General features: G+C 44.1%; 1 protein-coding gene across 3 annotated transcripts in view; it reads left to right on the forward strand.

The window, feature by feature from the left end:
* Positions 1-27,286, forward strand: part of CRTAC1 (cartilage acidic protein 1) — a 182,958-nt gene that overhangs the window by 129,060 nt on the left and 26,612 nt on the right. For all 3 annotated transcript variants that reach the window (XM_027857080.1, XM_027857066.1, XM_027857072.1), the window contains exons 4-7: positions 2,767-2,903; positions 9,711-9,867; positions 22,165-22,299; positions 25,552-25,697. In XM_027857080.1, the coding sequence (XP_027712881.1) occupies positions 2,767-2,903; positions 9,711-9,867; positions 22,165-22,299; positions 25,552-25,697 (575 nt within the window). The remainder of the gene's footprint in view (positions 1-2,766; positions 2,904-9,710; positions 9,868-22,164; positions 22,300-25,551; positions 25,698-27,286) is intronic.

Here is a 27,286-nt window from a genome sequence, read left to right on the forward strand (position 1 = left end):
ATAGATGGATAGATGGATAGATGGATAGATGGATAGATGGATAGATGGATAGATGGATAGATAGATAGATGGATGGATGGATGTTCAAATTTGCCTCCTTGTGTTATAATCTCCAATTCATTTTGTTATATTCTGTGTATTCACCTTCTTGGATAATTGTAGGCAGTTTCCACTATCCCTCTCCCCCTTCCTCTTCAGTCTACAGCCCTTTTTAATAGATTAGAAAAGTTCCAGTCAAATATGTGGTTACCAAAGCTTGTTAGGGTAGCTTCCATCCCTGACCAGGAACTTGTCATTCCCCTTTTTTAATTTATAGTCCAAAAATTCAAAACAGAAACCCTCTTCTTAAACGAGCTATTCACATCCCAAATCTACCTTTCTCTTTTTAAAGCTTTTCCTTCAAATTGTTAACAACCATAAGAACACTACCCATACACCTAAGACCTTCAATTTCTCGTTGAAAATTTTACAACCTTTATCAGTGCTTTCATTTCCTTCGGCAGCTACATGTCTGGCCATGTGAATCACCAGGCATGGGTAGTCGTCATCCAGTCTGACAAGTCTTGGGAGGTTTTCTGTCACATCCTGAGTACGGGTTCCAGCAAGACAGTAGACCTCTCTGTTATTATCATCTTGACAAATATTGACCTCGGTACCTCTCAACAACCATGACTACTCAGTCTTATTTTCCCCTGACCCTTATTGGATAATCTCTCACCTGACAATGTTTCTAGGGTCTTACCATCATTCTTTGGCGAATAAGCAGCTACTTCTTCCTCAAAGACTCCAGCTCCTTCCTCTTTGGGAAGTCTCCCATGTGCTATGTTTCAGGACTGAGCGTCCTGAGCACTAGGCTGAAACCACCCCATTATTGACTCTTGCCAAATCATGATAAATGTGAGTAGTAGGTATCACAGGGTCAGTCACCTTAAAAGTTATTGATTCAGAAAAAGTCAGGACTAGAGCAAATATTAGGATTCATTTATTCATTTTACAGCTGAGGAAACTATGGCTCGCAGAGGAAGAAATGACTTTTCCCCAGAGTCACAGAGCCAAGGCTAGAACCCAGTTCTTTTGAGTTCCTGACTGGTGTACATTTTGTTCTACCTTGTAACTTAAGGATCCCTTGGCCTTGCCATCAGACCTACTACTACACCCTGAAGACATCTGGGCCTTTTCTTCTGCCCTAAAGCTAAACTTTATTTTTTATGTTATCTCCCTCAACCAGAGTATAAGCCCTTTGAGAGCAGAGACTGACTTTTTCTAGTTCTATCCTCAGTGCTTAGCACAAAGTAAGCACTTAACAAATGATTCTTTTTTAATTCATCCATTCCCTTCCTTGACTTTTCTTCCCAGGGTTTCCCATGCCAGTCCACAAAGTGAGAATATCGGTTGTTTTTATTTCAATGATGTTTTAATAAAAGAAGAAAAGTGAAAGAGAAGGGTAAAGGGGAAGAATTGAGCTTGGACAAGTCAATAAGTACTTCTCAGGTTGCTGAACTATTCATGTCTTTATAGCCCTAGCACTGTTTCTCACAAATAGTAAGTGCTTAATAAATGCTATAAATTGAACTGAATTCTTCCCACTTTCCATTAAAGGATTTCCAGTTCTAAGAGAAAGAGGCCATGGGGTTGTCCTTAGGGAAATCTTCACCCTAGGTTATAGGACTTGGGGAATTATAATAGACAATAAAGGTCATTTGGTTCAGCTCTACTTTATAAATGTGGAAATTGAGATCCAGGGTGGTTACATGATTTGCCCAAACTTTTACAGACATTAAAAAGCAGAGCTGAACCTTGAAAATTGGCTTGCTGATTTTAAATTGTTTTTTCCCAAGACATATCATGCTTCCTGTCTCCTTCCTGCCAGGACCCTTCCCAAACTCCTTTCTTTTTATTCAAAGAGATTGTGCCTCTGAAAGGAATCATCAGCCTTCCTGTTCTGTAGGTGATCAATCTCCGCTCAATGTTCTGTAGGTGATCAATCTCCGCTCATGTTCTGGATTCATGAACTATCCTTTCTTCTCCTGATTCTGTTGCAAATCCCTGGTTTGAGTCATTATCATAGAATAGCCAAGCAGAATTACTTTTTTTAACTTAATTGTTTTTCAATTTTAAAAAATCTATTTTTTCTCCCTTCCACCTCCTCCATTTGGAAAAAAAAATCAAAACCCTTGTCAAAATATTCAAGTCGAGCAAAACGAGTTCCCATATCATCCATTTCCGAACACACATGTGTCATTCTGCACCCTGAGCCCATACCCTCTCTGGAAGGAGGTAGGCAGCATGTGCCCTCATCAGTCTGGAGAATCACGGCCGGTCAGTGCATTGATCTGACCTCTCAAGTCCCTCAAAATTGTTTGTCTTTACAATGCTGTTATTACATAAATTGTTGTCCTGGTTCTGCTCACTTCACTGTGCATGAGTTCATATAAGTCTACCCATGTTTCTCTGAAACTATACCCTACATCATTTCTTACAGCACAATGGTATTCCATTAAATTCATGCACTATAATTTGTTAAACCATTCCCCAATTGTTAGGCAATCTGTTAGTTTTCAGTTCTGGCAGCATTACTTCTGACAGATATGGGTCTGGACTGCTCTCAGGTATCTTCATAGCAAGAGATTCTAGACACCCATATCCCAAATGCCATCTTTATATTAGGGGAGGGGGGAAGGGAGAGTCCATCATATGGGTAAGCCCTGTCCAGGGTTCTGGGCTGGGCCTCCTGACTTGCCATCAGCTTTGCATCTCCTCTTTCAGGGGTTGCCACTTACACGGACAAACTGTTCAAGTTCCGGAATGGCCGCTGGGAGGACATCCTGAGTGACGAGGTCAACGTCCGTCGTGGGGTGGCCAGCCGTTTTGCCGGCCGCTCCGTGGCCTGTGTGGACAGGACGGTGAGTTGAAGGAACCCTGAGAGACTCGGTGTGGACGCTTAAGGGAATAAGATGAGAAGATTAGAATGAGAGGCTGAGATGAAAATGTCTTCCCTCAGCCCCCGAGGCAAGCATCTTTGGAGATTTCCTTCTTTCCTTCCTTTCCTATGTGCCCTTGGATGAGTCCAGTGAATGCTGGATGTGAACTAGCAAGGACTGGTGGTAGAGATCCCAGAACCCAGACACCCTGGGAATGAGAGGCAACATTGAGGGTCTCCCCACTCAGGTTCCTGCTATTACCCTGCTGGAGCCCCTCTCCAAGCTAGCTCTGCTGCTGCTGCTGCTGCTGCTGCTGGTAGATTCTTAGTGTGGAGGTGATTTATGTCTCCTGTCACCTGTTCCTTTGCCTCCCCCTCCTCTACTTTATAAACAGTTATCACTAAATCAGGGGCCCAGCTGCTGCCTGGTCAGCTCACACATTCAAGGGGAGCTATCCCTGGGGACCCCACACTCTAGGGAAAGGTTGTTGGGAGGGGGCAGCTTACTTCACAATCAAAATTACACGGAGGGGATTGGGGATTCAGTGTGAAACTTCACAGTAGGGGCCTCCAGGCCCGAGGAAGAGGCAGGTGCCAGGTATAAATATTTATTTCTTAACAAGCTGGTGCTGGGAAGAGGAGCCAAGCTGGGCTGTGAAGCCACATTTAGACCTGACCTGAATCCTTGCCACCTGGACTCCTGCCTGGCACAAGGTGATGGGAGAAGGGGGAGTCATCCCTGGAGCACAGCTCCAAGTCGTGAGGAGAATTGTAGGGAGCTGGAAGAGAGAAGGGAGACAGTATGTGGAGCGAGCCAATGCTGCAGCTCTGATTCCTGCTTTGGGTCTTGCCTCTCTCTCTTCCTCCTTCAGGTTTTTTTAACTGAGCTAAGGATGGTGAACTTTAGGGAGAGCTTTTTGGTGGTGTGTAAAGGTTAATCAAGAAAAAAAAACACATTTTCTGACCTAACAAGGTTATCTGCACGCAAATGAATTTAAGCACAAGACAAAGACACAGTCGGAATGCTGAAAAAAAAATTTCACCAAGAGTACATTAACATTAGCATAGCCAGTCCTTGGCCAGAAGTGTTTACTTGCCTCTCTTCCCTCCAAATCACAGATCACAGACCCCCACCCCCCACACATACACCTTAAGACTGTCAAGTTTGCAGGATGAAAAAAGCTTTCTCCTTCCCTCTCTCCCATCCCATCCTCTTGCACCCACTCTGCCCTTAAGAGAATAGTTACTTTCTCTGTCCAGCAAAGACTCCCCCAAAACCTGAGGAGTGAAGAAGAAAGGAGGGTAAAATATTTGGGTAAGAAGGGAGAACGTAGGAATGGAAGCCAAATGTACACAAAACCTTCAGTAAAAAGAGCCTGGGCCACATTTGCTGGCCAGCAGTGGTGGTAACTGACATTTATAGGATGCTTTAAGATTTTCTAAGTGATTTACATACATTATCTCATTTGAGCTCCATGACAGCCCTGTCAAGTGCTGCTGTCATCATACCCATTTTGTAGATGGGAAAACAAGTGCAGAAAGGGTTAAGTGACTTGTCCATGGCCACACAAATAGTAACTATCATAGGCTGGATGGGAAACCTGATCTTCCTGGTACTGCACCCAGCACTCTACCCCCTGCTATACCATGGGCCCTGTCACATGGGTATTACTGAACAGTCCATTAGCTTCACACACTTCTCACATCTGAATGAATACCATGCTTATCATCTTCCTTCCCAGCTGTCTTCCCCATCACTGATGTCACTCCTTGGTAGGAATGCCATTTGGTGCCTCCTTATCCTCGTCCCCTGTCCCTGGGGGTCATACTGATTGATAATAAGCAGCGGAGCTAGAATGTGAACCAAGGTTCTCTGATATGCCAATCCGCCTCTCAATGCCATCCCATCTTCACAAATGTAATCCTAACTTCATTCATTCTAATCCTCTGTTTTGTCCTATTGCTTCCAGAATCAAATATAAAAGTCTCTGTTTTGTATTAAAAACTCTTCCTAACCTGGTCACCTCCTACCTTTCCAGTCTTCCTACTCCTTACTCTTCACGTGCACTCACACTTGGTGATCCAGTGACACTGGCCTCCTTACTATTCCTCATACAAGACACTGATTATTCTTGTTGGCTGCCCCCCCATCTGCGGAATGCTCTCTCTCATCTCCACCTCCTGGCTTCCCTGGCCTCCTTCAAGTCCTTGCTAAAATCCCACCTTCTATAAGATGCTTTGGGGACAGCTCGGTGGCACAGTGGATAGACTAGCAGGCTTGGAGTCAGGAAAACCTGAGTTCAAATATGGCCTTAGACACTTACTAGCTGTGTGACCCTGGGCAAGTCAATTCACCCTGTTTGCCTCAGTTTCCTCATCTGTAAAATGAGCTGGAGAGGGAAATGGCAAACCACTCCACTGTCTTTTCCAAGAAAACCCAAAATGGGGTCAGGAAGAGTCAGACACAACTGAAAGGACAGAAAACAAAAAACAAGAAGCTTATCCTGATCCCCATTAATGTTAGTGCCTTCCCTGTGTCGATTATCTCCCATTTATCCTATTTATCTCTTGTTTGCACATGGTTGTTTGTATGCTGTCTCCCATATTAGACTGTGAGCTCCTTGAGGGTAGGGACTGTCTTTTGCCTCTCTGTGTATCTCCAGCCCTTTGGCACATGGCACATAATAGGCCCTTAATAAATGCTTTCACTGACCTGACATGTCCTGTACCTCCTGAAAACCTTTTGCCATCCATCCTCTTATTCTCATCTGAATCAGATCACAAGATTAAGAGCTCAAAGGGACCTTAGCAATCATGTGATCCAATTCCTCCCTCATTTTATAGGTGAAGAAATGGGTGCATTAGGAGGAGTTCTGGATTTCAAGTCAAAACAACTAGATTCAAATCCCAGCTCCGCCACTTGTTACCCCCCATAACTCTGGACATGTTACTTAAACTCTCTTGAGTTCAGTTTACTTATCTGTAAAATGAAGGGATTGGATTAGACAGACTTTGAGGTCCTTTCATACTCTAAACCTGAGATCCTATGAGTCTCAGAGAAGCTAAATGATTTGCCCAAACAAAACACACCGATAATCAATGACAGCATTAAAATTTGAACCAGGCCTCGCAGTTCCAAATCCATCACACAGTCCCTTGATCACAGACAGACTTTACCATCTGGCTCCCTCCTCCCTTAATCAGTCAGTTCCCTACTTGTGCCCATTCTGCAGCCAACGACTCATCTTTTCTAACCCATTTTTGAGCCCAAACTTATATCATTCCTCATATCTGGAACAGTGTTATCCCTAACTCTGCCACGTCATATTTCATCTACCTTTCATCTTCTGCCAAAAGCCACCGTTGATCATTAATACTAATAGTGCCTTATGCTTGTATGGCTTTTTCCCCTTTTCAAAGTATAACCACATTCACTGTCCCATTTCATCTTCACAATGACTCTATGAGGTATGGAGGGGTTAATTGCATCCCTTTTAAGGCTGCATGGTGTGGTAGATGGAGTAGTTTAGCCTTGAATTGGTGAATATCTGGTGAGAGGGGGACCCAACACCAGTTTGTTAAGAAATAAATATTCACCCCGATAGCTATTAGCTATGTGACCACAAGCAAGTCATTTAACTCCTTTGAACCTCAATTTCCTCATCACTAAAATGGTGATAATATCTATAGTTCCAACTTCATAAGACTGTGATGAAGTTCAAATGAGATTATATATATATACACACATATATATGAAAAGGATTTTTCAAACTTTAAAACACTGCATGTGTCAGTTACTATTAGTAGTTCTAATACCACTAGTAGAATACTTGTAATAGTACTAGTACTAGTGGTAATAATTTTGGGAAATGATTTGGAAAATGGTGGCCCAGAGAGGTTAATTGGTATGCCAAAGGTCACACTGCTAGTTTGTGTCAGACCAAGAAGTAGTTCAATTTAACAAATATTTTTAATAGCATTTTGTTTTTTCCAATTATATGTAAAGACAATTTTTAACATTCATTTTTACAAAATTTTGAGTTCCCTCCCTTCACCTTTTCCTAAGCAATTTGATATAGGTTATATATGTGTAATCATGTAAAACATATTTCCATAATAGTCATGTTGTGAAAGAAGAAATAGACCAAAAACAAAAAACAAAAACAAAAAATAAAGTGAAAATAGTATGCTTCAATGTGCAGTTCTTTCTCTGGATGTGGATAGCATTTTCCATGATGAGTCTTATGTGATTGTCTTGGATCATTGTATTGCTGAAAAGAGCTAAGTCATTCATAGTTAATCATCACACAACGTTGCTGTTCCTGTGTACAATTCAAGAAGTATTTTTAAGCACCTATTATGTGCCAGACACTATGCTAGACCTTGATGATACAAAAACAAAATGAAATACTCCCTGGTCTCAAGGAACTTACATTCTAATGGGAGGGGGTAGGGGAGGGTGGACACATACACAGATGAATACATGCAAAATATCTGCAAAAGAAATACAAAGTGATTTGGAAAGAACACTGACAACTAGGGTGTCAGGAAAGGCTTCACATAGGAGACTTACTTGACCTAAGTCTCAAAGAGGGCTAGGGAATCCAAGGTCATAACAGAGAAAGAAGTCTGAGTCCCCTGCTACTCCAGGTCATGACTTTAGTCCTTTGCTGCTGTCCTTCCCAGCACCAGCAAACACATGGGCAAACATCTTCTTTTGAAAAGAATTACAGAAAAGGACCCACATGTACACAAATATTTGTAGCAGCTCTTTTTGTGATGGCAAAGAATTGGAAATTGAGGGGATGCCCATCAACTGGGGAGTGGCTGAACAAATTGTGGTATATGAATGTAATGGAATACTATTGTGTTATAAGAAATGATGAGCAGGCGGACTTTAAAAAACCCTAGAAAGACGTGTATGGACTGATGCTGAGTGAAGTGAGTAGAACCAGGAGAACGTTGTACACAACAATAGCCACGTTGTGGATGACTAATGTTGATAGACTTAGCCCTCTCAGCAATGCAAGGATCCAAGACATCTCCAAAGGTCTCATGATGGAAAATGCTATCCACATCCAAAGAAAGAACTATGGAGTTTGAATGCAGATCGAAGCATACTATTTGCTATTTTTTTCTTCTATTTTATTTCGTTTCCTCTTTCTGGTGGTTCCTCCTATTGGTTCTAATTCTTCCTTACAACATGACTAATGTGAAAATATGTTTAATATGAATGTATATGTATAGCCCGTATCAGATTGTGCACTGTCTTGGGGAGGGAGGAGGGGAGGGAGGGGGAGAAAAATTTTAAAACTCAAAAGCTTATGGAAGTGATTGTTGATAAATCAAAATAAATTAATAAAAAAGAAAAATAAGTAAATTATGAAAAAAAGAAAAGAATTACACCACCCAGTATTTTCCCTCAATAAAAGGCTGGATTTCATAGCCTCTGATGCAGCAGCCCCAAGTTCTGGACTCGCATTGACCAGGTCCAACCATAGGATGCTCCTAAAAGATATCACTCTTCTTAGCCCAATTGACCCCATCCAGAATTTTCTCTGGGCAATCTCAGACTATGGTTCATCTTAGTTTCCACAGATGTTGATGAAAGGACCCTAGCCCAGCTTCTGTATGAGCACAAATCCCATACAAGGACTACTACTCTTCCTCTACATGCCGCTTCATTTCCATAGACCCTTTCTGGTGCCCTTATATTGATATGTACTAATTAACTTTATATCCATATTTGTCTTGGTTATTACTCACTTCTATTGGATTGCAAATTCTCTTAGGAAATGAGGCAAGATAAATAATAATCAAATATGGTATAGCACCAAGAGATGTTTCAAAAAGGGGCAGGTTGTTCTGGGCATGAAGAACTCAATACAATTCATTCTTCAGGTATTTAATTAAACATTTGTTATGAGATTGATGCCCACAGATAGGTGGGAGAAGTCAGCAACAATAATACTTTATCTCCTTTGACCCAATTAATTCAGTTGTTCATTGTCAAATATTCATTGAGCACTTGGCTACATGTAAGGAGGCCCACTCCCATCAAAATTCCCCCCAAATGAAGAAATTTCATCCACGTGCAGGGATTAGGAGTAGCAGCAGTGGTCATTGTCATGAGAGTATAAAAGAGCAGAAATCTTCAGTAAATCCTATAAGCAGGGATGGCACGGAGCATGACACATTAAAGAAACAATCTCTGTTTTCCCAGAGCTTATATATGGGTTGCTGGGAGAAGAAAATGGGCCCTTTCGTTCCTCCCCTGCTTCATCCATTAGTCACCTTAAAGTGGCTCATGATCGTTTTCCCAGGAGAAACTGGTCTAAAAGATTAGGGTGTAAAAGATGCAGTTGGTTGGCTGTGGAGGGGTTGGTGGGTATATATATACCTCATACACCCACACAATCCTGTAAGGCCATAATAAAAGATGTAGAAGAGATAATGAAGGTATATAAAGTACATTAGTTGTCCTGAATTATTATTTTCCTTTTGATAGATCAACCAATCCACAAATATTTCCTGAGCTTCTACTGTGGCTCTGCTAGGTGCTAGGTGGATGGAGTGAGCTTAGCAGTAGAAGTAGTTTTGAGAGAGAGAGAAGTTAAAGATGGAGAGTGAATATGCTGTCCCAGGGGAGCCTGGGAGAAAAAGGGCAGAGCTTAGTGAAAGGTCCGTAGTCAATGATGGAATAAGGGAGAGTTGATTCTTAAGAAAAAGACACAAATAGACTGAGGAAGAAAACGGTAAGCCTTGCTCACCCCCTTCTCTTCCATTGCAGGGCTCTGGCCGCTACTCCATTTACATAGCCAATTATGCCAATGGCAATGTGGGCCCAGACGCCCTCATTGAAATGGATCCAGAGGCCAGCGATCTCTCCAGGGGCATTCTGGCTCTCAGTGATGTGGCTGCTGAAGCCGGGGTCAGCAAATACACAGGTAGGGGCACTGAGGGGGGCAAGGAGGGAAGGAATGGGGGGAGGGGATATTATAGGTAAGAGTGTTATACTTGGAGTGAGGAAGACCTGAGTTGAAATCACATTTCTGAAATGATGATATGAATGATGATAATAATAATTGATTAGGGCAATATTGTCCATGGAACTCGGCTCCTACAAAGCTGAGTCCTACGAAGTCTGGCCTGTGGCTAGAGGAGGAAGAAGAGTATGGATTTGAATCTCCTATCCCACGTAAGCGAGAAGGTGAAAGACAAGAGCCACAGATGATGGCCATAGATGAATGTCTTAGCTTAACGCTTTCCTTGCCGTAAGAGGATATTTCCAACCTATTTCTCACAAAGAGCGGGGATCCCTAGCAGGCCCCAAGCAAGCATTGGCAGTAAGGTGACCATCAGGGGGCAGATGAGGTGCAACTCTTCCTAGGTTTCTTTCTCTCAGGCCCCAGCTGAATCTTAAATGCTGGGTGATTAAGTTCTGTAGGAAAAAACCATCACGAAAGCTATGGTTTAAAACATCTGTTATGGCCAAACAGCAGATGAAGTTATTCATTTACACATAAGCAGTCAGGAACTGAGCGCTAAATCCCTGAGCTTCAGCAGAACCCTGTCTAGGATAACTGGGTTCAAAGAATTGTTTTCTCATTTCAGATCTCTACTTTTCCCCGCTAAGGGAAACACCCCAAAGTTTTGGTAGATAGTGGACCTACTAGGCGGGGTCACTGACCAGTGAGGTTTTGTTGTTATTGTTGTTAGGAGGGAGGCCTTTTTCTTATTCAACATGGTTGCTGACTAAACCCTTGCTACTTGTCATTGAATGACTGGTGACAGGTGTCTGCCCAAGTTGTAATCAGGCAGTCACTCATCAGCCATTTATTAATGGTTTACTATGTGCCAGTCACTGTGCTAAGTGCTGAGAATACAAGTAAAAGCAAAAAGGAGGACAGGCAATTCCTGCCTTCAAGCACCTTACATTCTAATGAGGAAACATAACACATAAAAGGAAACTGGAGTGGGGGAGTGGGTAACTGGTGGGGGAAGAGTTTGATAAAGTCCAGAGTCTAGTCTGGGGAGGAATGAGATATGAATGGGCTAGGTGCCCTCCTTAAATGGAGGTTCTGGGAAGAGTCAGTCAGAGGGAAAGACTGAAGGGATGGATGGTACTTCCAATGTGTGAATTCCAGGCTTGGAGTGAGTTCAAAGGATGAAGAGATTTCGGGGGCATGGTAGAGAAAGTCCAGGAATGGGTAACCCAAACCTCATAGTCCAAAATTCCAAACAGCTTATTACATTAACTTTAGCCAAACTAGGATCAATCTAGACTTTGAAAACAGAATTCTCATTAGAAACACTCCCAGTTATACATTTCAAATTGTAATATGATATCTCTGGAGGCAGGATGGTGTAAGAGATAGAGCATGGGACTTGGATTCTGGAAGCTGGGCTCCTGCCTTAGACACGGGCAAGTCATTTCATTTGTCTGAGACTATACCTTCTAGGTGGTTTGTGAATTGGCTTCCTAACAGGACTCCCTACCTGATTTCGCCCTTCTTTAATCCATCCTCCACTTAACTACCAAAGTGATTTTCCTAAAGCACACATCTGACTATGTCATTCTCCTACTCAATAAACTCCACGGGCTCCCTATTAGCTATAGGATCAAATGTAAATTCCTCTGTTTAGGCATGAAAGCCTGTAACCATTGGATCCCAACCTACTTTTTAAATTTTGACTTTTTTTTTTTTTTGCAATTGGGGTTAAGTGACTTGCCCAGGGTCACACAGCTAGTAAGTGTCAAGTGTTTGGTCTGAGGTCAGTTTTGAGCTCAGGTCCTCCTGACTTCAGGGCCAGTGCTCTATCCACTGTGCCACCTAGCTGCCCCCCAACCTACTTTTTTAGACACATATATTTTACTTTATTTCCCTTAATTTGCCCCAGCAAAAATGACAGGTCTTATTGTTCTTCATAAGTGATCCCTGGGAAGTAGCTAATGGTGTCAAACTCAAATAGAAATATATCCCTGCAAGCTGTATATTGACTTAGAAAACCACAAATGAACATTATCTATGTTGTATTGTATTTTTATTTATTTTGTTAAACATGTCCCATTATATTTTAATCTGGTCTCAATGGGTACAGCACTGGACTTGGAGTCAGAAAAGTGTGGGTTCAAGCCTAGCCTCAGACTTTAGCTTTGAGTCAGGCCAAGTCACTCAATTTCTTTCAGCCTCAGTTTCCTCATCTGTACAATAAAGATGATATTGGTACACATCTCACAGGGTTGTTATGGGGATCAAATGAGATATCATCTGTAGAGGATTTTTGGGATCTTAAAGCCTTACACGTGATAATGGTGATGATGGTGGTGGTGGTCCTAACACTCCATCTCCTGTCTCTGTGATTTGATACTGGCCGTCCCCTATGCCTGGAATGAAATCCCTCCTTATTTCCATCTTTTAGATTCCCTAGTTTCTTTCAGGACTCAGCTAAGTGCCACCATCTTTCCATGAAGTCCTTCCTGATGCTCCCATCTGCTAATGGCTCCCCCCACAAAAAATGACTTTGTATATACGCATCTATGTCCATGTTGTCTCCCCCGTCAGAAGATAAGCTTATTGGAGGGAAGCCCTATTTCGCCTTTGTCCTCATATCTTCAATCCCCTAGCTGGGCATACAGAAGTTGCTTAATAAATGCTTATTGCTTGAGTGCCTGCAGGTGGAAGGAGTTCAAGCAGTGATGAAATCACTGGCCCTTCACAAACATGGAAAATGACAAACTCACTAAATCTAACTTCCCAGAGCCAAGATCCCAGAGATATCATCTCGAGGCTATCATCCCCCTGAGATATCATCCCCCTGCCTCCAGGCGTCTGGGTGTCTGTTGTGTTTCTAAAGCTTTCCAAGGGAAAGAGATATCACTGCTTCCCAAGGTGGCAGTTATGTCTTCATTATCCATGTTTCTACCTCAGTAAAAGGAGGGAGATTAATTCCAACTGAGCTGACAAAGTTTTCGAGGACAAACTTGCTAACAAATGACTAGCGGATAAAGGACTTTGCAAATCTAAAGCACTGTGAGCATGCCCAAAGATCCACGTGGGGATGCTCTGCAGGAAGGCTCTGTCAGTAATAAAGCATAGTTTCCCGAGAAGGGAAAAAAAAAAAAAACAAACAACCCTCCACAAACATGCAGAAGCATCAGCCCAACACTGAACAGTCAATTTTTCTGAATAGCTCCCAGTTCTGAGCAGAGGCCTAGCTTGGCCATTTAAGTGACTTGATCTGCAAGAATGGCATGAGATCCTGGAAAATGATGAGATTGCCAGGGGGTGGATTGTAGGAAGGGCTGTGCATAAAAGGCTCTGTTAAAAGAATAAAGATCCCTGACTCTAAGAACTGGAAGGGACCTTGGAGATCGTCCAGTCTAATATTCTGATTTGCAAAGGAGGAAAGTGAGGCCCAGAGAGTTAAAATTATTTACTGGGGGGGGGGGGGAAGGAAGGGGGGGGGGGGGGGTCAGCAGAGTTGGGACTTAAAACCAGGTCTCCCAGCTTAGAAATCTTCCAACGATGCCAGAGTTCCCTTCTAATTAAGAAGACTGGGGTACTTAAGTAAGAATAGGATTTTTTTAAAAAGCAAAAAATAGGACAAACCCCCTTGGATAGGTTTGAACTGACTGGGCTGGTATTGATTTTAAGAGTCTTGGAAGATCAGGAACTGGGAGAACCAACAAGTTCCAGGAGGGCTGAAACAGATCTGTGAGAGAGCCTAGAACTGGCTCCAGGGACACAGAGGGTCTTTGCAATGAGGGCTGCCCTGGCCTGGATGCCCCAGGTGTGAGGGGAGTGCCTACCCAGCTTCAGAAAGGCTCATAAAGACGAGAGGACAGCTAGGGGTGCCCACCGTACATGTTACAGCTGCTTCATAATTCCTCAAAATCATCTGACTGTAAAGAACCTGTACGGCCTTGGGAATTTTCCTTCTCCCTGTCCGTATTCTCCAAAGTCATCATCGCCCCCCTCAAAGGCTCTCCCCTATGACCCTTCCCAACTATCTCGAGGCCACTGAGAAGAGATGGGTGAGGGCAACCTCCCATTTCTTTTTCCATTTGAAGATGGCACCCATTTCCCTTAAAGGGCAGGGGTTTCTGGCAGGCAGTGGGGTGCCACAGGTGTGGATTTTAAGGGTACCTTGGCCATTAGGATGTGAGTAAAGTTTAGATGGAATACTTTAAAACATCTGGCTACAGCAAACAGCTTCCCCTACAAACCCCAAGAAGGGAAAACAGAGGTAGAAAATGTTCCGTGGGGCTTGTGTTTTTTCTTTAGGACTGTGCTACAGCCCTGAGGAGTTAAAGATGGTGTCATCCATGCTTTGATAATATCCCTGAGCTGGATGACTTGGAAGGAAGCAGGCTGTGAGCTCCTGTAGGGATAGAGAATCCCGGTGTCCCCAGAGCATGCATGAAACATGCCCAGTCCTGCAAGAGGAGGGACCTGAAAGGGTCAATGAGGAAGATGTGGCCAGTTAACTGTCCTGTCCCCCACATCTGGAAATGAAATGTCTCCCCGACCTCAGGTGATGGAGAGGCAGGTGGAGGACATTATGGAGCCCCTGAGGAGTCTGTCAGCGTCTTGCTTGACTTAAACAATCTGATTAAGGGCATCCAGCCCTTTGGGGATCACTGATCACCCCTCTGTCAAAGCACAACTGGGGTGGGGGTGGGGCAGAAGCCTCTCCAGACACAAGCAAAGCCATCTATGGCCACACTGTTGGCACACAGTGCCATCTAGTGGCCATTCAGCCAATTCTCGAGGGAGTTGCATGCCCTGGGGAGGGAGCATTTGTCCCACAGCAAAGAGAGCCCAGAGGCCATTTGCTAGGAAGGATAGTAGGGACACTTTGCCCCTTACCTATCTCGAAGGCCAGGGGATAGCTCCCAGGCACGGATGAGAAATGGGAGCCCCAGAACTCCCCAGCCACAGAAAAGCCTCTTGGGACTCCACTCACAGACACTGCCTACTCCCGGAACCAATAGCTTTCTCTCTCCTACTCCAACCAGACTCAGCCTTTCTCATTTTCGGTCTTCCTTGACCAAACTTCTCCCTCCAGCCACCCCCAAATCCTCCTTCCACTGGGCTCAGACCATTTAGGGAGCATCTGCCCTGGATGGAAGGTGGTGATTAAAGGAACCTTAAAAGAAATTCAGAAAGAAAATGAAAGTGGATTTATGATGTTGGGTGGGGAGTTTTGCTGCTGGCTGGGAGCAGGGCTGAACAAAGGAGAGGGCAGATCTGATTTATAGGAAGTCATTACTGGAAGAGACGGAGATGCACATAGCCCAGCTGAGGCCTCCCTGCTGCTCTGTTATCAGTGTCAGTCCAGAGGGGTGACCAAGGATGGCGGCACCTGGACCAGGAGCACCAGGACCCCCTCCTTCCCTCCTCTCACCCGAGCCACCTCAGGAGGCCTGGTAATTATAGTACCACCAGCTTCAGAGCTGGAAACGGACCTTAGGGACTGTCTATCTTCTGGTCTATCCTCTTCACTTTACAGATGAAGAAATTGAGACCCAGAGAGGTTATGCCACTTGCTCAGGGCTGCTTAGGTAAAGAGTCGCAAGGCCCTTCGAGGTAGTGTGTCTTCTTGCACACGTGTTTAGGAATCGCTCTCTCTCCTATTGCATTGACTAAAGAAAAGTGATAAATATGTAATGCTCATCTCCCTTTTCCTTCACTGTCTCACAGACACATGCTGCAGAGAGAGGATGGATAGGAGTAATAGGTAACATTTATTCTCCTAGGTAGCTGTTTTACCTCCCAGGGCTGCAATCAAAGGGAGTATTCTTGCCATATAGACATCGCCAACCTCTACCCAGTCTCTAGGATGGGGACACAGATATCCTAGCACCAGCAGGCCATTTTTCTACCTTGGAAAAGTCAAGATATAGCTAAGGAGCTGATTGTTATTCCGTCTGCTAGCTCTACTCTCCCTTCCCCAGTTTTTCCCAGTACCATGAAGTTTTCCTTTCATGATCTCTTATGGGCCCTTGTAAGTCTCTAGTCTTGGACTGTTTCAAGGTCATTTTTTTCTCTAGGGACCCAGCTTATTAATCCCAGAGGACCAAATTGCCTAGATAGTAGGCTTCCCCTAACAATTCCAAGGTTCTTGAAGGGGGTCAAGGTCTGGATACTCCAGATCAGTGCTTCCAAATACTCTTATCCTGCTAAATTCCTTTTGAATAGTTCCTGTTCTCTGTGGTCAGTCAACAAGAATTTACTAAGTGCTTACTATGCGCCAGGTATTGTGCTAAATAAACACTGGGAATATAAATACAAGCAAAAAGGAAGTCTTGCAGAAGGAAACCTGAAAAAAGGGAAGGGGGCATGGGGGTATCTTTGAGAAGTCGAGAATGCCATATGTGAGAAATGAAGACAAGGCTGACCTGGGCACCCTATCTAAATGGAGGTTCTGGTAGAAGTCATCTAATAAGAGGAGGGATCGTGGAGGCTGAAGATCCCTACCAAGGTGGGAATTGCAGGGTTGGAGTGATCTTCCTGGATGAAGAGGTTTCTAGGGCATGGTATCAATGTCTGGAGAGCAGCCTGAAATGAGAGAAAAATGAAGCCCAGCGTTTGCTGCAATTTCCATCGCACCCTTGACGTTTCCCTGTAATCTCTCCTCCTTCCTTTCCAACTAACCCCTCCCATCCAAGGGTTGGGGTTTAGGTTCCCACAGTTGTCCCAGACACTCCCCACTCCTTACCCCCTCAGTCCTTTATGTTGAGAACTGAACTGCCTGCTCTTGGATTGGGTTGCGTCTGACTTTCCAGAATGTAAGTATATTAGATGCTCTACATTATCTGGGAATCATTGACTCATAATATTGGAAAGGACCTTAGAGGTTACCTTCTCCACCTCTTGTGTAGCCGGGGCATGAATTCCTCCCACAACATCCTTGAAAAGCAGCCATACAACTTCTGCCTAAAAATTTCCAGTGATAGTAAACTCACTATCTTACCAGATATTTCCTTCCTTGGTTGGACGGCCCGATGGTCAAATATTGAGCCGACCTCTTGTCTCCCTTTAATTTCCACCCAGTCAGCCCTAGTTTTACAGACTGGAACAGAGAGTGTTAGAGACAGAAGGAACCCTCGACATCATTTTGTCCACAGAGTGGATAGAGTGCTGGATGTGGAGTCAGGAAGGCCTGAGTTTGAATCCCATACCCCACTCAGGGCAAGTCACTTAATGCCTCTGTGCCTCAATTTCCTCATATGTAAAATGATGAATGTGGACTCATTTGCCTCTGAGGCCCCTTGTAGCCCTAAATCTATGCTCCTTTCATTTTATAAAGGAGTCAAAGGCCCATAGGGTTCTTAAGTGGCCCACTTATGGTCATACAGCACACAACTGACAGTAGACCCAAGCCTTTTTGCAAGGACAGGGCTCTTTCCATCACATCACACTGCCTTTCCTTTTAGACCTGCATAAATAGGCCTAATCCTTCTTGTATCATTTGGAATAAGCCCTTCAGATACTCCACAGGATCATAGATTTAGAGTTGGGCGGGGTTTTAGAGATCATTTAATCTAATTCCCTCATTTTCCAGACAGAGAAGTTGAAGGCAGACATCATTTCCCCTTGCCCCTGTACTACCAAGGGTCATTTTCTCTTCTCAGCTAAATATCCCCTGTTCCTTTATCCAGTTCTCATCTGGCACATTTTCAGGAACTCTCCCCATCCTGCTTGCCTTCCTCTCAACAAAATCCATTGTGTGGACATCCCTGTTGCAATGGATCCCACAGAATTGAGCAAAGTATTCCTGATGTGGAATGAACTCCTCCTCCAGTGTGGTGTGGGATTGAATGAGCAGCAAAACCTCAAATTCCTGGGAATATCACAATGCTATTTAGCCTTTGGGCTGATGGTGCTAAAAAATATGGCAGAAGGGTGGGCAAAGCAAGGGCACTGGCGATTACCTGCGCTACTGCCCCAATATCTCTGTAACCACAGTGTAGTGGTTTTACATATATATATATAATATGTATAGCTTACATGTATTATATATAGTATATATATATATATATATACATATATATATATATATAATACATATATGGCTGATGCCAAGCCGCACCCCAGCAGACATGGTCCAGGCAGGGATGCTTCAGAGCTTCTCATCCCAGAATAGGCTCCTTTTGAAGCTTGAAGGAGGCAGCTTTAGGATGAATACAAAAAACATTACTTTATACAACAGGCCATGTTATTGTTGAGTCATTTCAGTCCTGTCCGACTCTTCTTGACCCCATTTGGGGTTTTCTTGGCAAACATACCAGAGTGGTTTACCATCTCCCTCTCCAGCTCATTTTACAGATGAGGAAACTGAGACAAACAGGCCATAGATGTACAGAATTCATTTGTCCAAGAGGACTGACAAAAATGATAATGGAATCTTTTATGGGAGATCATGACAGTTGTCTGATGACTCCTAGAAAACAAGAATGCTTTCTAACAAGAAGCTCTAACAAGAGCTGGGAGGAACCTTAGAACATAGAACATTAAAACTAGAAGGGGTCTTTGAGATCATCTCCAGCAGTTCTTATCCTGGAGCCAGTGAACTTAAAAAAAATTTCTTATAACTGTATTTTATTATCATTGCTTTCCTTTGTAATCCTATGTATTTTATTTTATGCATTTAAAAAGATAATTCGGAGAAGAGGTCCATAAGCTTCCCCAGACTGCCAGAAGGGGCCATGACACTAAAAAAGGTTAAGAACCCCTACTCTAGTTCCACCCTCTCATTTTATAAATGAGAAGGCCAGTCGTTCTAAAAAGTTAGAGATATGCCCCTCCCCCACCAATAGACCAATATTCCTTTAATAATTCACTATGGAGCTGTCATCCATGGACTTATTAAACCCCAGGGCATGTCACTGTTGGAGGGGAGGAGTATAGATAGATGTGAAGGAAGAGGAAGAAAAGTTCTGGTTAAAGATTTTGGCTGAATAAGTGCTCCTTGCCATTGACTAAGCAGGAAATAAAAGTTTAAGGATGTGCCTCACACTGGTAGATACTAGCTTGAAGCGAACTCAAACATTAATACCGGCAAACATGGAAATTCGTGCTGAGATGACAGAAAAGGGACCACAGAGACCCAGTTGCTCACTGTGCAGTCTCCACTGCAGCCCCACTTCCACAGGCTAATGCAGATGCCTGAGAGGGCAGCACCATGCATGTGGTGCTCACCTGCTCCTGGCTGGAGTTGTGAACTTGCCAAGGAGGAGGTGTGGGTAACATCTCTGTTATGGTCCTGTTGCCATGGCAATAAATTGTCACTAATTAGTAGTGTGGTTACCATGGCAATTTCTAGTAATTACAGGTTACAAATGGTGCAAGGCTTCAGCCCAACCCAATTAGTTAATTAGAAAGATTTAGAAATTTGTCCAAAAGGGAAATAACCTGCTTCGCAGAAAATGAAGAGAATGTGTCACAGCTTGGGGCCAGAGGCAGAGGGGAAATTGGAAGATGCCAACACCAGGGGATATAATGGATTTTCTCGGCGGTTAGTCCCTGGGCAGTACCAGCACTTCAGAGGGACGTAGCCACTAGACTAAGGTTTCACCATTGATATCCGGGCATTGGCCTGCGCTGAGCACTGTTTCCTCTTGGCCTGGGCAAGGCCTTAGCATCTACCATTTCTGAAGGAGGAGGCTGAGCCCTGGCACCGGCAACAGCATCCTTTGCTGTTGGTCTAGAAAAGTAAAGCCTAGAACCTTTTTGTTTGCCATATTCTACTCTGTAGTCTCTGTGATTAGGAAATTGGTGCTTACCTGTTAAAGGCACTCCATGACAGCAGTTTGAACTTGTGTGTTGCTTGGTCCATCCTTAAAGGTTTAATTAGACTATCGGTGAGAAATCAAAAGGCACAGGGCCTAGAATGTTAATGAAGAGCTTGTTATGAGAACTTTAGTTCCTGCAGTCCCAGGTGGCCCTGACACCCTCATCCACATGGGCAGCCTATATAAGTGCTATTTTCAAAGACAAAGTATGTGACTGTTCTTTCCTCCAGGGACGTCTTCCCAGACATCTGGAACTGGGAGTGTCTCCATCTCAAATTGGCAAAGTGACCTCAGGCAAGGTGTTTCCCCATCTGGAGGGGATGAGTTGTGATCTGTCACTCCATATCGGCAGATGCCCTGAGCTCTGGTTTATAATGCAGTCAGACCCTTGAAAGGTGAACCCAAGACAAAGTATCCAGGCCTGTTCTGGATTGGTGTACCCCCCCTTCTCTCCCCATCTCCCTATCATGCCTGAGGCACTCTGCTGAACTGATGGGAACAGTGTGGGGGGAGCACTCCTGGCTTGTGTTTATTTGAACAGTTTGCCAAGTCATTTTCCTATTTCCATATTACATCATTTTTCACATCTGGGATGGTTTAAATTGAACCCTGTGTGGAGAAATGGATTAAATCAGAGATTTTTAACCTTTTTTGGGTCATGGGTTCCTATGGTGGTCTGGTGAAGTCTGTGGTCCTTTTCTTAGAAGAATATTTTTAAATGCACAAAATAAAATGAATGGGATTACAAAAGAACCCAACTGTATCGAATATAGTTATCAAAATATTTTTTAAAGAGTTCATGAGTCCTAAGTTTAGCACTCTTGGATTAAATTATTTTCCACGTCTTCATGATTCCATGACCTGCCCAAATTCACCCAACTCTATAGGGGAGAGCAGGACTCAAGACCCGCAGTAATTCCCCTGGAGGACACCATGGAATATAGGGCAGGAAGATACCTTTTAGATCCAGTAAACTTCTTTTTACAGGTGAGAAGACAGGTCCAGAGAGGAGAGATTAAACGATTTTGTTCTCATTCTCCAGCTCCTTAGGTTTAAGGGTCCCCTGTTTAACACTGATTCAGAAGTGTTATGATGATCAGGGAGAGAAAACATTCACACACATATTAATTTCTCCTAATGTCCCTTCTTGGCCTTTTTTCTACAGAGACTTGGGTAAAATAACCAGTTAGAGAAAATCACTTAGCTGGGCCTTTTAAATTCATAGACCTAGAAGATACTTCAAAGACCATTTCATCCAATCCCTTCATTTTATAAGTGATGAAACTGAGGCCCAAGGAGATTCCAAGGTCATACAGGTAGCAAGGGTGAGAAGTAGGATTTGAACCCAGGTCCTCTGACTTAGAGACAGAGCTCTTTCCTCCGAACCACGCTGCCTCTATGCTGGAGTTGTTGAGTCGAGAAGCTTCCTTCCATCTCCCTGACTCCACGATGTGGGTAGGTCTCCTAATGGAATATTAGTTCACCTTACTCCCCTTGAATCAACAAGCACTTGTGAGCATTTATCAATCAACAGATTGATCAAGATGCATTCATGCCTTATGTGCCAGGTGTAGTGCTAAGTCTTCTAGAGGCACAAAGTGAGCCAGGCTTCTGTGTTAGGTGCAGGAGAAAAATACAAAAGAGAAACCATACTTGCCCTCGGAGAACTTGTGTTCTCCTGGAGGCGAACATTGTGGACATACAGAAATACACAATTATATATGTATATATACACACACATACACATATACATACACACACATATATGTTATATATACACACATATATGTTATATATACACATACACACATATATGCTATATACAGATGTACACACACACACAAAGTGACTAGGAGGAGGGGGTCTGGAGCAACCACATCTAGGGGAGTGGAGATAGAAACAGAAGATATCTGTATAGACAAGGTGTGGCACCCTATCTTAGCCTTTTGGAAATAGAGGAATTCCAAGACACAGAGTGTGGAGGGAGAGCCTTCCCAAGAGCAGGGATCTCATGTGCAAAGTCAACAAGAGTATAGATGGGACATCTTACATGGAGAGCATCAGGCAGTCCTTGTTATGGCAGGAATGTGGAGTGCATGGGAGGGACCGATATGAAATCAGTATGGAAAGACAGGTTGGGGCCAGATTGTGAAAGACTTTCAGTAGCCAACAGGGCAGTTCTGTATTCTTTCCTAGAGACAACAGGGAGACTGAAGCTTCCTGAGGAGGGGAGAGACATAGTCAGAGCTGTGCTTTAAGGGTTGCTATTTATTTGACGGCTATGTGGAGGATGGATTAGACAGAGGGCCTAGACCAGAGACAGAGAGAGCAGTTTCTAGGCCATTGCAATGATGACCCAGATCTGAGCTAGGGTGGTGGAAATTCCCCGATAACATGGCCCTTCCCCTCTTTTCATCAGTCTGAACACTCTACTCTCTTCTAGGGGGCCGAGGAGTCAGCGTGGGACCCATCCTTAGCAGCAGTGCCTCTGACATTTTCTGTGATAACGAGAATGGACCCAATTTCCTCTTCCACAACCAGGGCGATGGCACCTTCATTGATGTGGCCGCCAGCACTGGTGAGTGCAATCTATTCAGCCTCATATCATCAGGCTATGGGGCCCCGGCCAATGTTCACCAGCCCCCCATGGCTCAGCTCTTTCTTGGAAACGTCTCCAATTCACCCGGCAGTTTTCAGTGATTCAGTTCAATTCACTGGGCATTTATTTTATACCTACTGTGTGCACCCCACAATAAAGACGCTGAACTTTAGATAAGACAAAGTTCCTGCACCCTTAAAGCTCACATGTGGGCATGGTCCCCAATGCCTTCTTAGAGTTCTATAGGTTCTTCTGAGTCCTGATCACCGCCTCCCTAGTCACTTCTCCCTTACCTCCTCCCACACACCTTTCAAACCCACCTTCATATCTAATCCAGCCCTCTATTCCTCTCCATTTCTCTCTCTGCTCTTCTGCATGAAGACTTTCCTGACTCTATCCAACTTTGAGTGCCCTCCTGCTCCCAAACCACCTTATATTTAACCACTTTGTATTTATTTGTATTTATTCTCTATATTTAGTCTTATGTACTTTAGTCCTTATTCAGTTACATATGTACTTGTGTCCCTCATTAGAATTAGAAGCAGGGACTGAGTCATTCTTGGTACTCGGATCCCTAGGGTTCCTGGGACACAGAAGGCACATACAAAATGCTTATTGATTGATTGATCACCCTTCCCACTGCTTCTCCTAATCCTGGTTCACTCATATGATACCCCTTCCTCTGGAGTTCCTATGCATAGGAAAGTCTAGCCGCCTGATGTACAAGTTCACCTCCTTCTTGGAGATGGGTGATATAGGAAGGACTCTGACCTAAGATAACGAAATTAGAGCAGGGTACCTGAGTCACCACCCTAAAGACAGGAAAATCTCCTCTCACAGAACTACTGACTTCAGTGCTCTCTGCTTGAAACTCCTTGGCAGAGACCCAACCTGATTAGGACCCAGCTGATACCATGACCTTTACCCTCACCCTCCTTTATTCTTGGATCTTGAACAAACCTAAAGTCAAAGGTGAGCTCCCTGACCTCCCAGCAGAAGCTGACCTTTCTTATTGCCAAGTTCCATTTTTGACTCTTCTCTGGCAGCTAATTTTTATCGTCACTTAGAAATCATAAAACTTTAAAAAACAAACAAACAAACAAAATAAACACCTGAAAACCTGAGGATCTGATAAGGTGCTAAAGAGATGGAAGCCGAGGTGAGTGAAGAAACTGGAGCAGGCAGTGGGTATCAGGCAGGGAGGAGAGAGGAAAGGTGTTAGTCCCATAATTGAAAGTCGGAATGATTGTAGGGGTTTAACAAGACATGTCAAGAGGGCATTCATCACCCAAACAGATGCTGCAGTGAAATGCGGCTTTGGCGCCTATTATTCCTGTGAAAGGGAACCGTCTCCTTGTCAAGGTGCCTCATAGATGGGAGAGAAATGGGCCAACACAGAAGGCCACAGACATTTGGGGCTGGGAAGTTTCAGTGGAAAATTAATGGCGTATTAATCCTGGAGGCTGTTGAATTTGACCCCCGTTTCCTTCCAAATTGACAGCTTCCAGATCTGGCTGTGCTTCCCTGTCTCCCCCAAATCGTGCTCCTTCCCTTCCGATGAAAGGTATTAGCTGTAGCTTTTCCAGGTGTTTGACTGCTCAGACCTTGCTGTGGTCCACTGCTGGATAGTTGAGGTCTATTTAAACAGGGTTTCATGGAAGAATCAGTTAAGCCCAATCAATATTGAAAGTAATAGTCCTTTTCATTTGTCTCACTCAAGGGAAGGCCTTGTTACTTAACTGGAGACACCCAAGGAACACAAAGGGGAAGCAAGGGCAAGAGGGGAAGTGTGTTGAGAATGGCTACCTCTCCTGGGCTTGACCTTCCAGGCTAGGACAGCCCCACCAGCCCCCTATGCAGAGGCTAGGACCGACCCCTCCAAAGTGGGCTGCTAAGGCCAGGCAAGGATGTTGTCTGGTAGCCTCGGGCATGATGGTCTACTCAAAATGGAAGGAGGGAGGGAGGGAGTCCACAATGGTCTTGACAGAGTACTTGGTATGTGACTACATCAAATCTTTGGTACATGTTACGACTTCAGAATCCATCCTCTTTCCATTTATCAGGACACCATCAGGATAATTCAGGTGCTCAATAGAGAGGCAAAGGGGACCTACTCTGGCAAGCCCAATTGCCTTCTCACCTTTGAAGTCATTGACAAGTACTAATCACATTTCTAGACTGGAAACTGAAATAGTAAATCCTAATATGGGGAATTCCAGAAAAAGGCAGGGAAGGAGGAAAGGGATACACCCAGGGCTCAGATTGTTGGATAGAGCACAGTGATTTTTCTAGACTACAACAGACCTCAGTCATGCTACAGATGGTCCAGAGGGAATATTGATTTCCTGACCTTTCATGTAGAGGGCAGGTAGGTGATCCTAGTGTGGGGTGGTCAGTCCCAGCCTAGGTGCAGGCAGTCTTAGCACCCTGCCCCAGCTGGCCTTACCTGCCCTATGTGTTTCCTTAATATCTCCAGTTAAGTCTCAAGGCCTCCCCTTGAATGGGAAAAGAAAATGGCCTGTTGCTTTCTGGGTTCACTGGACTCATCTAATTTCTGCCCTGGGGCCCTTTAGCTATGACCTCCAGACACCAAAGTCCCATTATCCTTTTCCTATCCCACCCTACCTTTGATTGTCACAAAACAAGGAGTAAGATAACAACCACTCCAATCTCAGAAAAGTCTAGAAAGTGTCAGTTCCAGAGGATGGCAGCCCTGGTCTACTCAGCTCTACCAAAGCCTTTAGGAAATATGTGCTTGTAATGGGCTTCTAAGAGGTGTGGCCCTTCCTGCTAAGCAAACTTCCTTCAGTCATCCAGGACAAGCTAGCCCTTGGCCTAACCATGTGAATCCTTAAACATCAGAAGATGTGGGTTCAAATCCAGGCTGGGCTACTTCCTAGGCATTTGACGTTAGTGAATCTGTCAACAAACACTTATTAAGCACCTACTATGTGCCAGGTGTTATGTTAGGCACTGGAGATACAAGGACCTAACCTGTCTCTGCCCCTTAGTTCTCTTACATGTGAAATAAGCGGACTGGGGGTAGTTAATCACTAAGAACTCTTGTAATCCAAAAAGAAAGATTGGTCAGATAATCTATACTGTAAAACAAAGTAAAGAAAATGAATAAAGAAATATGAAAAAAAATCTTATGCCTGAGCCTCTGAGCAGCCAGGAGTCCTGGGTGCTGCCCAGTAGGAATCTCCACTCACCCTCTCTCCAACATTCCAGGTGTGGACGACCCGCAGCAGCATGGGCGTGGCATAGCCCTGGCTGACTTCAACAGGGATGGCAAAGTGGATATTGTCTATGGCAATTGGAATGGCCCCCACCGCCTGTACCTGCAGATGAGCACTCATGGGAAGGTCCGCTTCCGGGTAAGAGGATCAGGGTCCCTCTCTCTCTCCCTCCCTTCCTTTGAGACATAGTGGTAGAGCCCTAGGGCAGCATCATGATGTGATGGGCAGCTAGGTGGCACAGTGGATAGAGTGCCAGGCCTGGAATCAGGAAGACTCATCTTTGTGGTTTCAAATCCAACATCAACTGTGTGACCCTAGGCAAGTCACTTAACCCTGTTTGCCTCAGTTTCCTCTTCTGTCAAATGAGCTGGAGAAGGAAATGGCAAACCACTCCAGTATTCCTGCCAAGAAAAACACCAAATCAAATGGGGTCACAGAGCCAGGCATGACTGGAAAATGACTGAACAACAACAACAATGATGATATGGCTTCGGGACGAGACCTGGGTTGGAATCTCCACTCTACTACTTTCTAACTTCGTAATCTTGGGCAAGTCATTTGTCCATCAGTTTCCTCATCTTTAAAATGGTGGGAGGGAAAGTTTAAGCTTGGACCCAGAGTTAAGAAAATGTACTTCCTTCCTTTCACTGCAGAATATTCAATCTACCCTTAGTCGTCATCCATGTGTTGGTTGCTTTGCTGAACTGCCTTTTTCTTCTCTATTAATCTTTGTTACATGAGAATGAAATAACACATGTAAGGCACTTTGCAAACTGTAAAGTGCTATATAAATTCTAGCTACTATTATTATTACTGCTACTAATAATAAGAGAAGGCTTGCTGGGTACAGGAGGTAGGGAGGGTTATATTTTTGGAAATGAATCTAATTCACATGATATAAAAACAGAAGGCATCGTTAAAAATTTTTAAATAAAAATAAAATATTCAGGGAATTTCCTTACATCTATAAAAAAATGAGGAATTTGGATGAGATGATGTTTAAGGCCCCTTCTAGATCCTGATTTCTTCTCTAATAGGAGATGCTGACAATCCTTCCACACCCACTCCTATCACACAGAGAATAAGGCCTGGCTGCTCTCCCAGACCCATTGACAGCTTCAGTTTAGATAATGATCAGAGGGAGACAAGCAGGCCTCAGGCCCTCTCTGAGGCTCCGTCACAGGGCCACAGAGAAGGAACAAATATCTCAGCCCAGGGAAAGGAATTTCTACACGTAGCGGACAAGGATGAGTAGGCATCATGATAAGCACTGCCCTGTGCTTTCCATGGAAAGGACTCCTTTCTAGGGATCCGCTGGCAAAGGGAATATACAGTTCCCTTCCAGTTCTAAATCCTGGGAAATTCAGAATCAGGAAGGGAAGCACATTATTTTGAAAGCACCTCCTTCCTCCCAAGGCGAAAATTTTGTTGTGATGAAAATAGCACAGTTCCAAACGATTATGTGGCCTCAGTGCCCATACGATGAACTTCATTTTGGCTTCATTTTGGTAAAGGGAAGTGTGGGACTCATAAGGGCAGGTGAGTCTGTCCCTTGATGAGAGAATTCTAGAAAAAGTCCTGCCCCCATTCTCTCTCTCTCTCTCTCTCTCTCTCTCTCTCTCTCTCTCTCTCTCTCTCTCTCTCTCTCTCTCTCTCTCTCTCTCTCTCTCTCTCTCTCTCTCTCTCTCTCTCTCTCTCTCTCTTTCTCTCTCTCTCTCTTCCCTCCT

Source organism: Vombatus ursinus, unplaced genomic scaffold (genome assembly GCF_900497805.2).
Source record: "Vombatus ursinus unplaced genomic scaffold, bare-nosed wombat genome assembly UNPS02000749.1, whole genome shotgun sequence".
NCBI classification, from domain to species: domain Eukaryota; kingdom Metazoa; phylum Chordata; class Mammalia; order Diprotodontia; family Vombatidae; genus Vombatus; species Vombatus ursinus.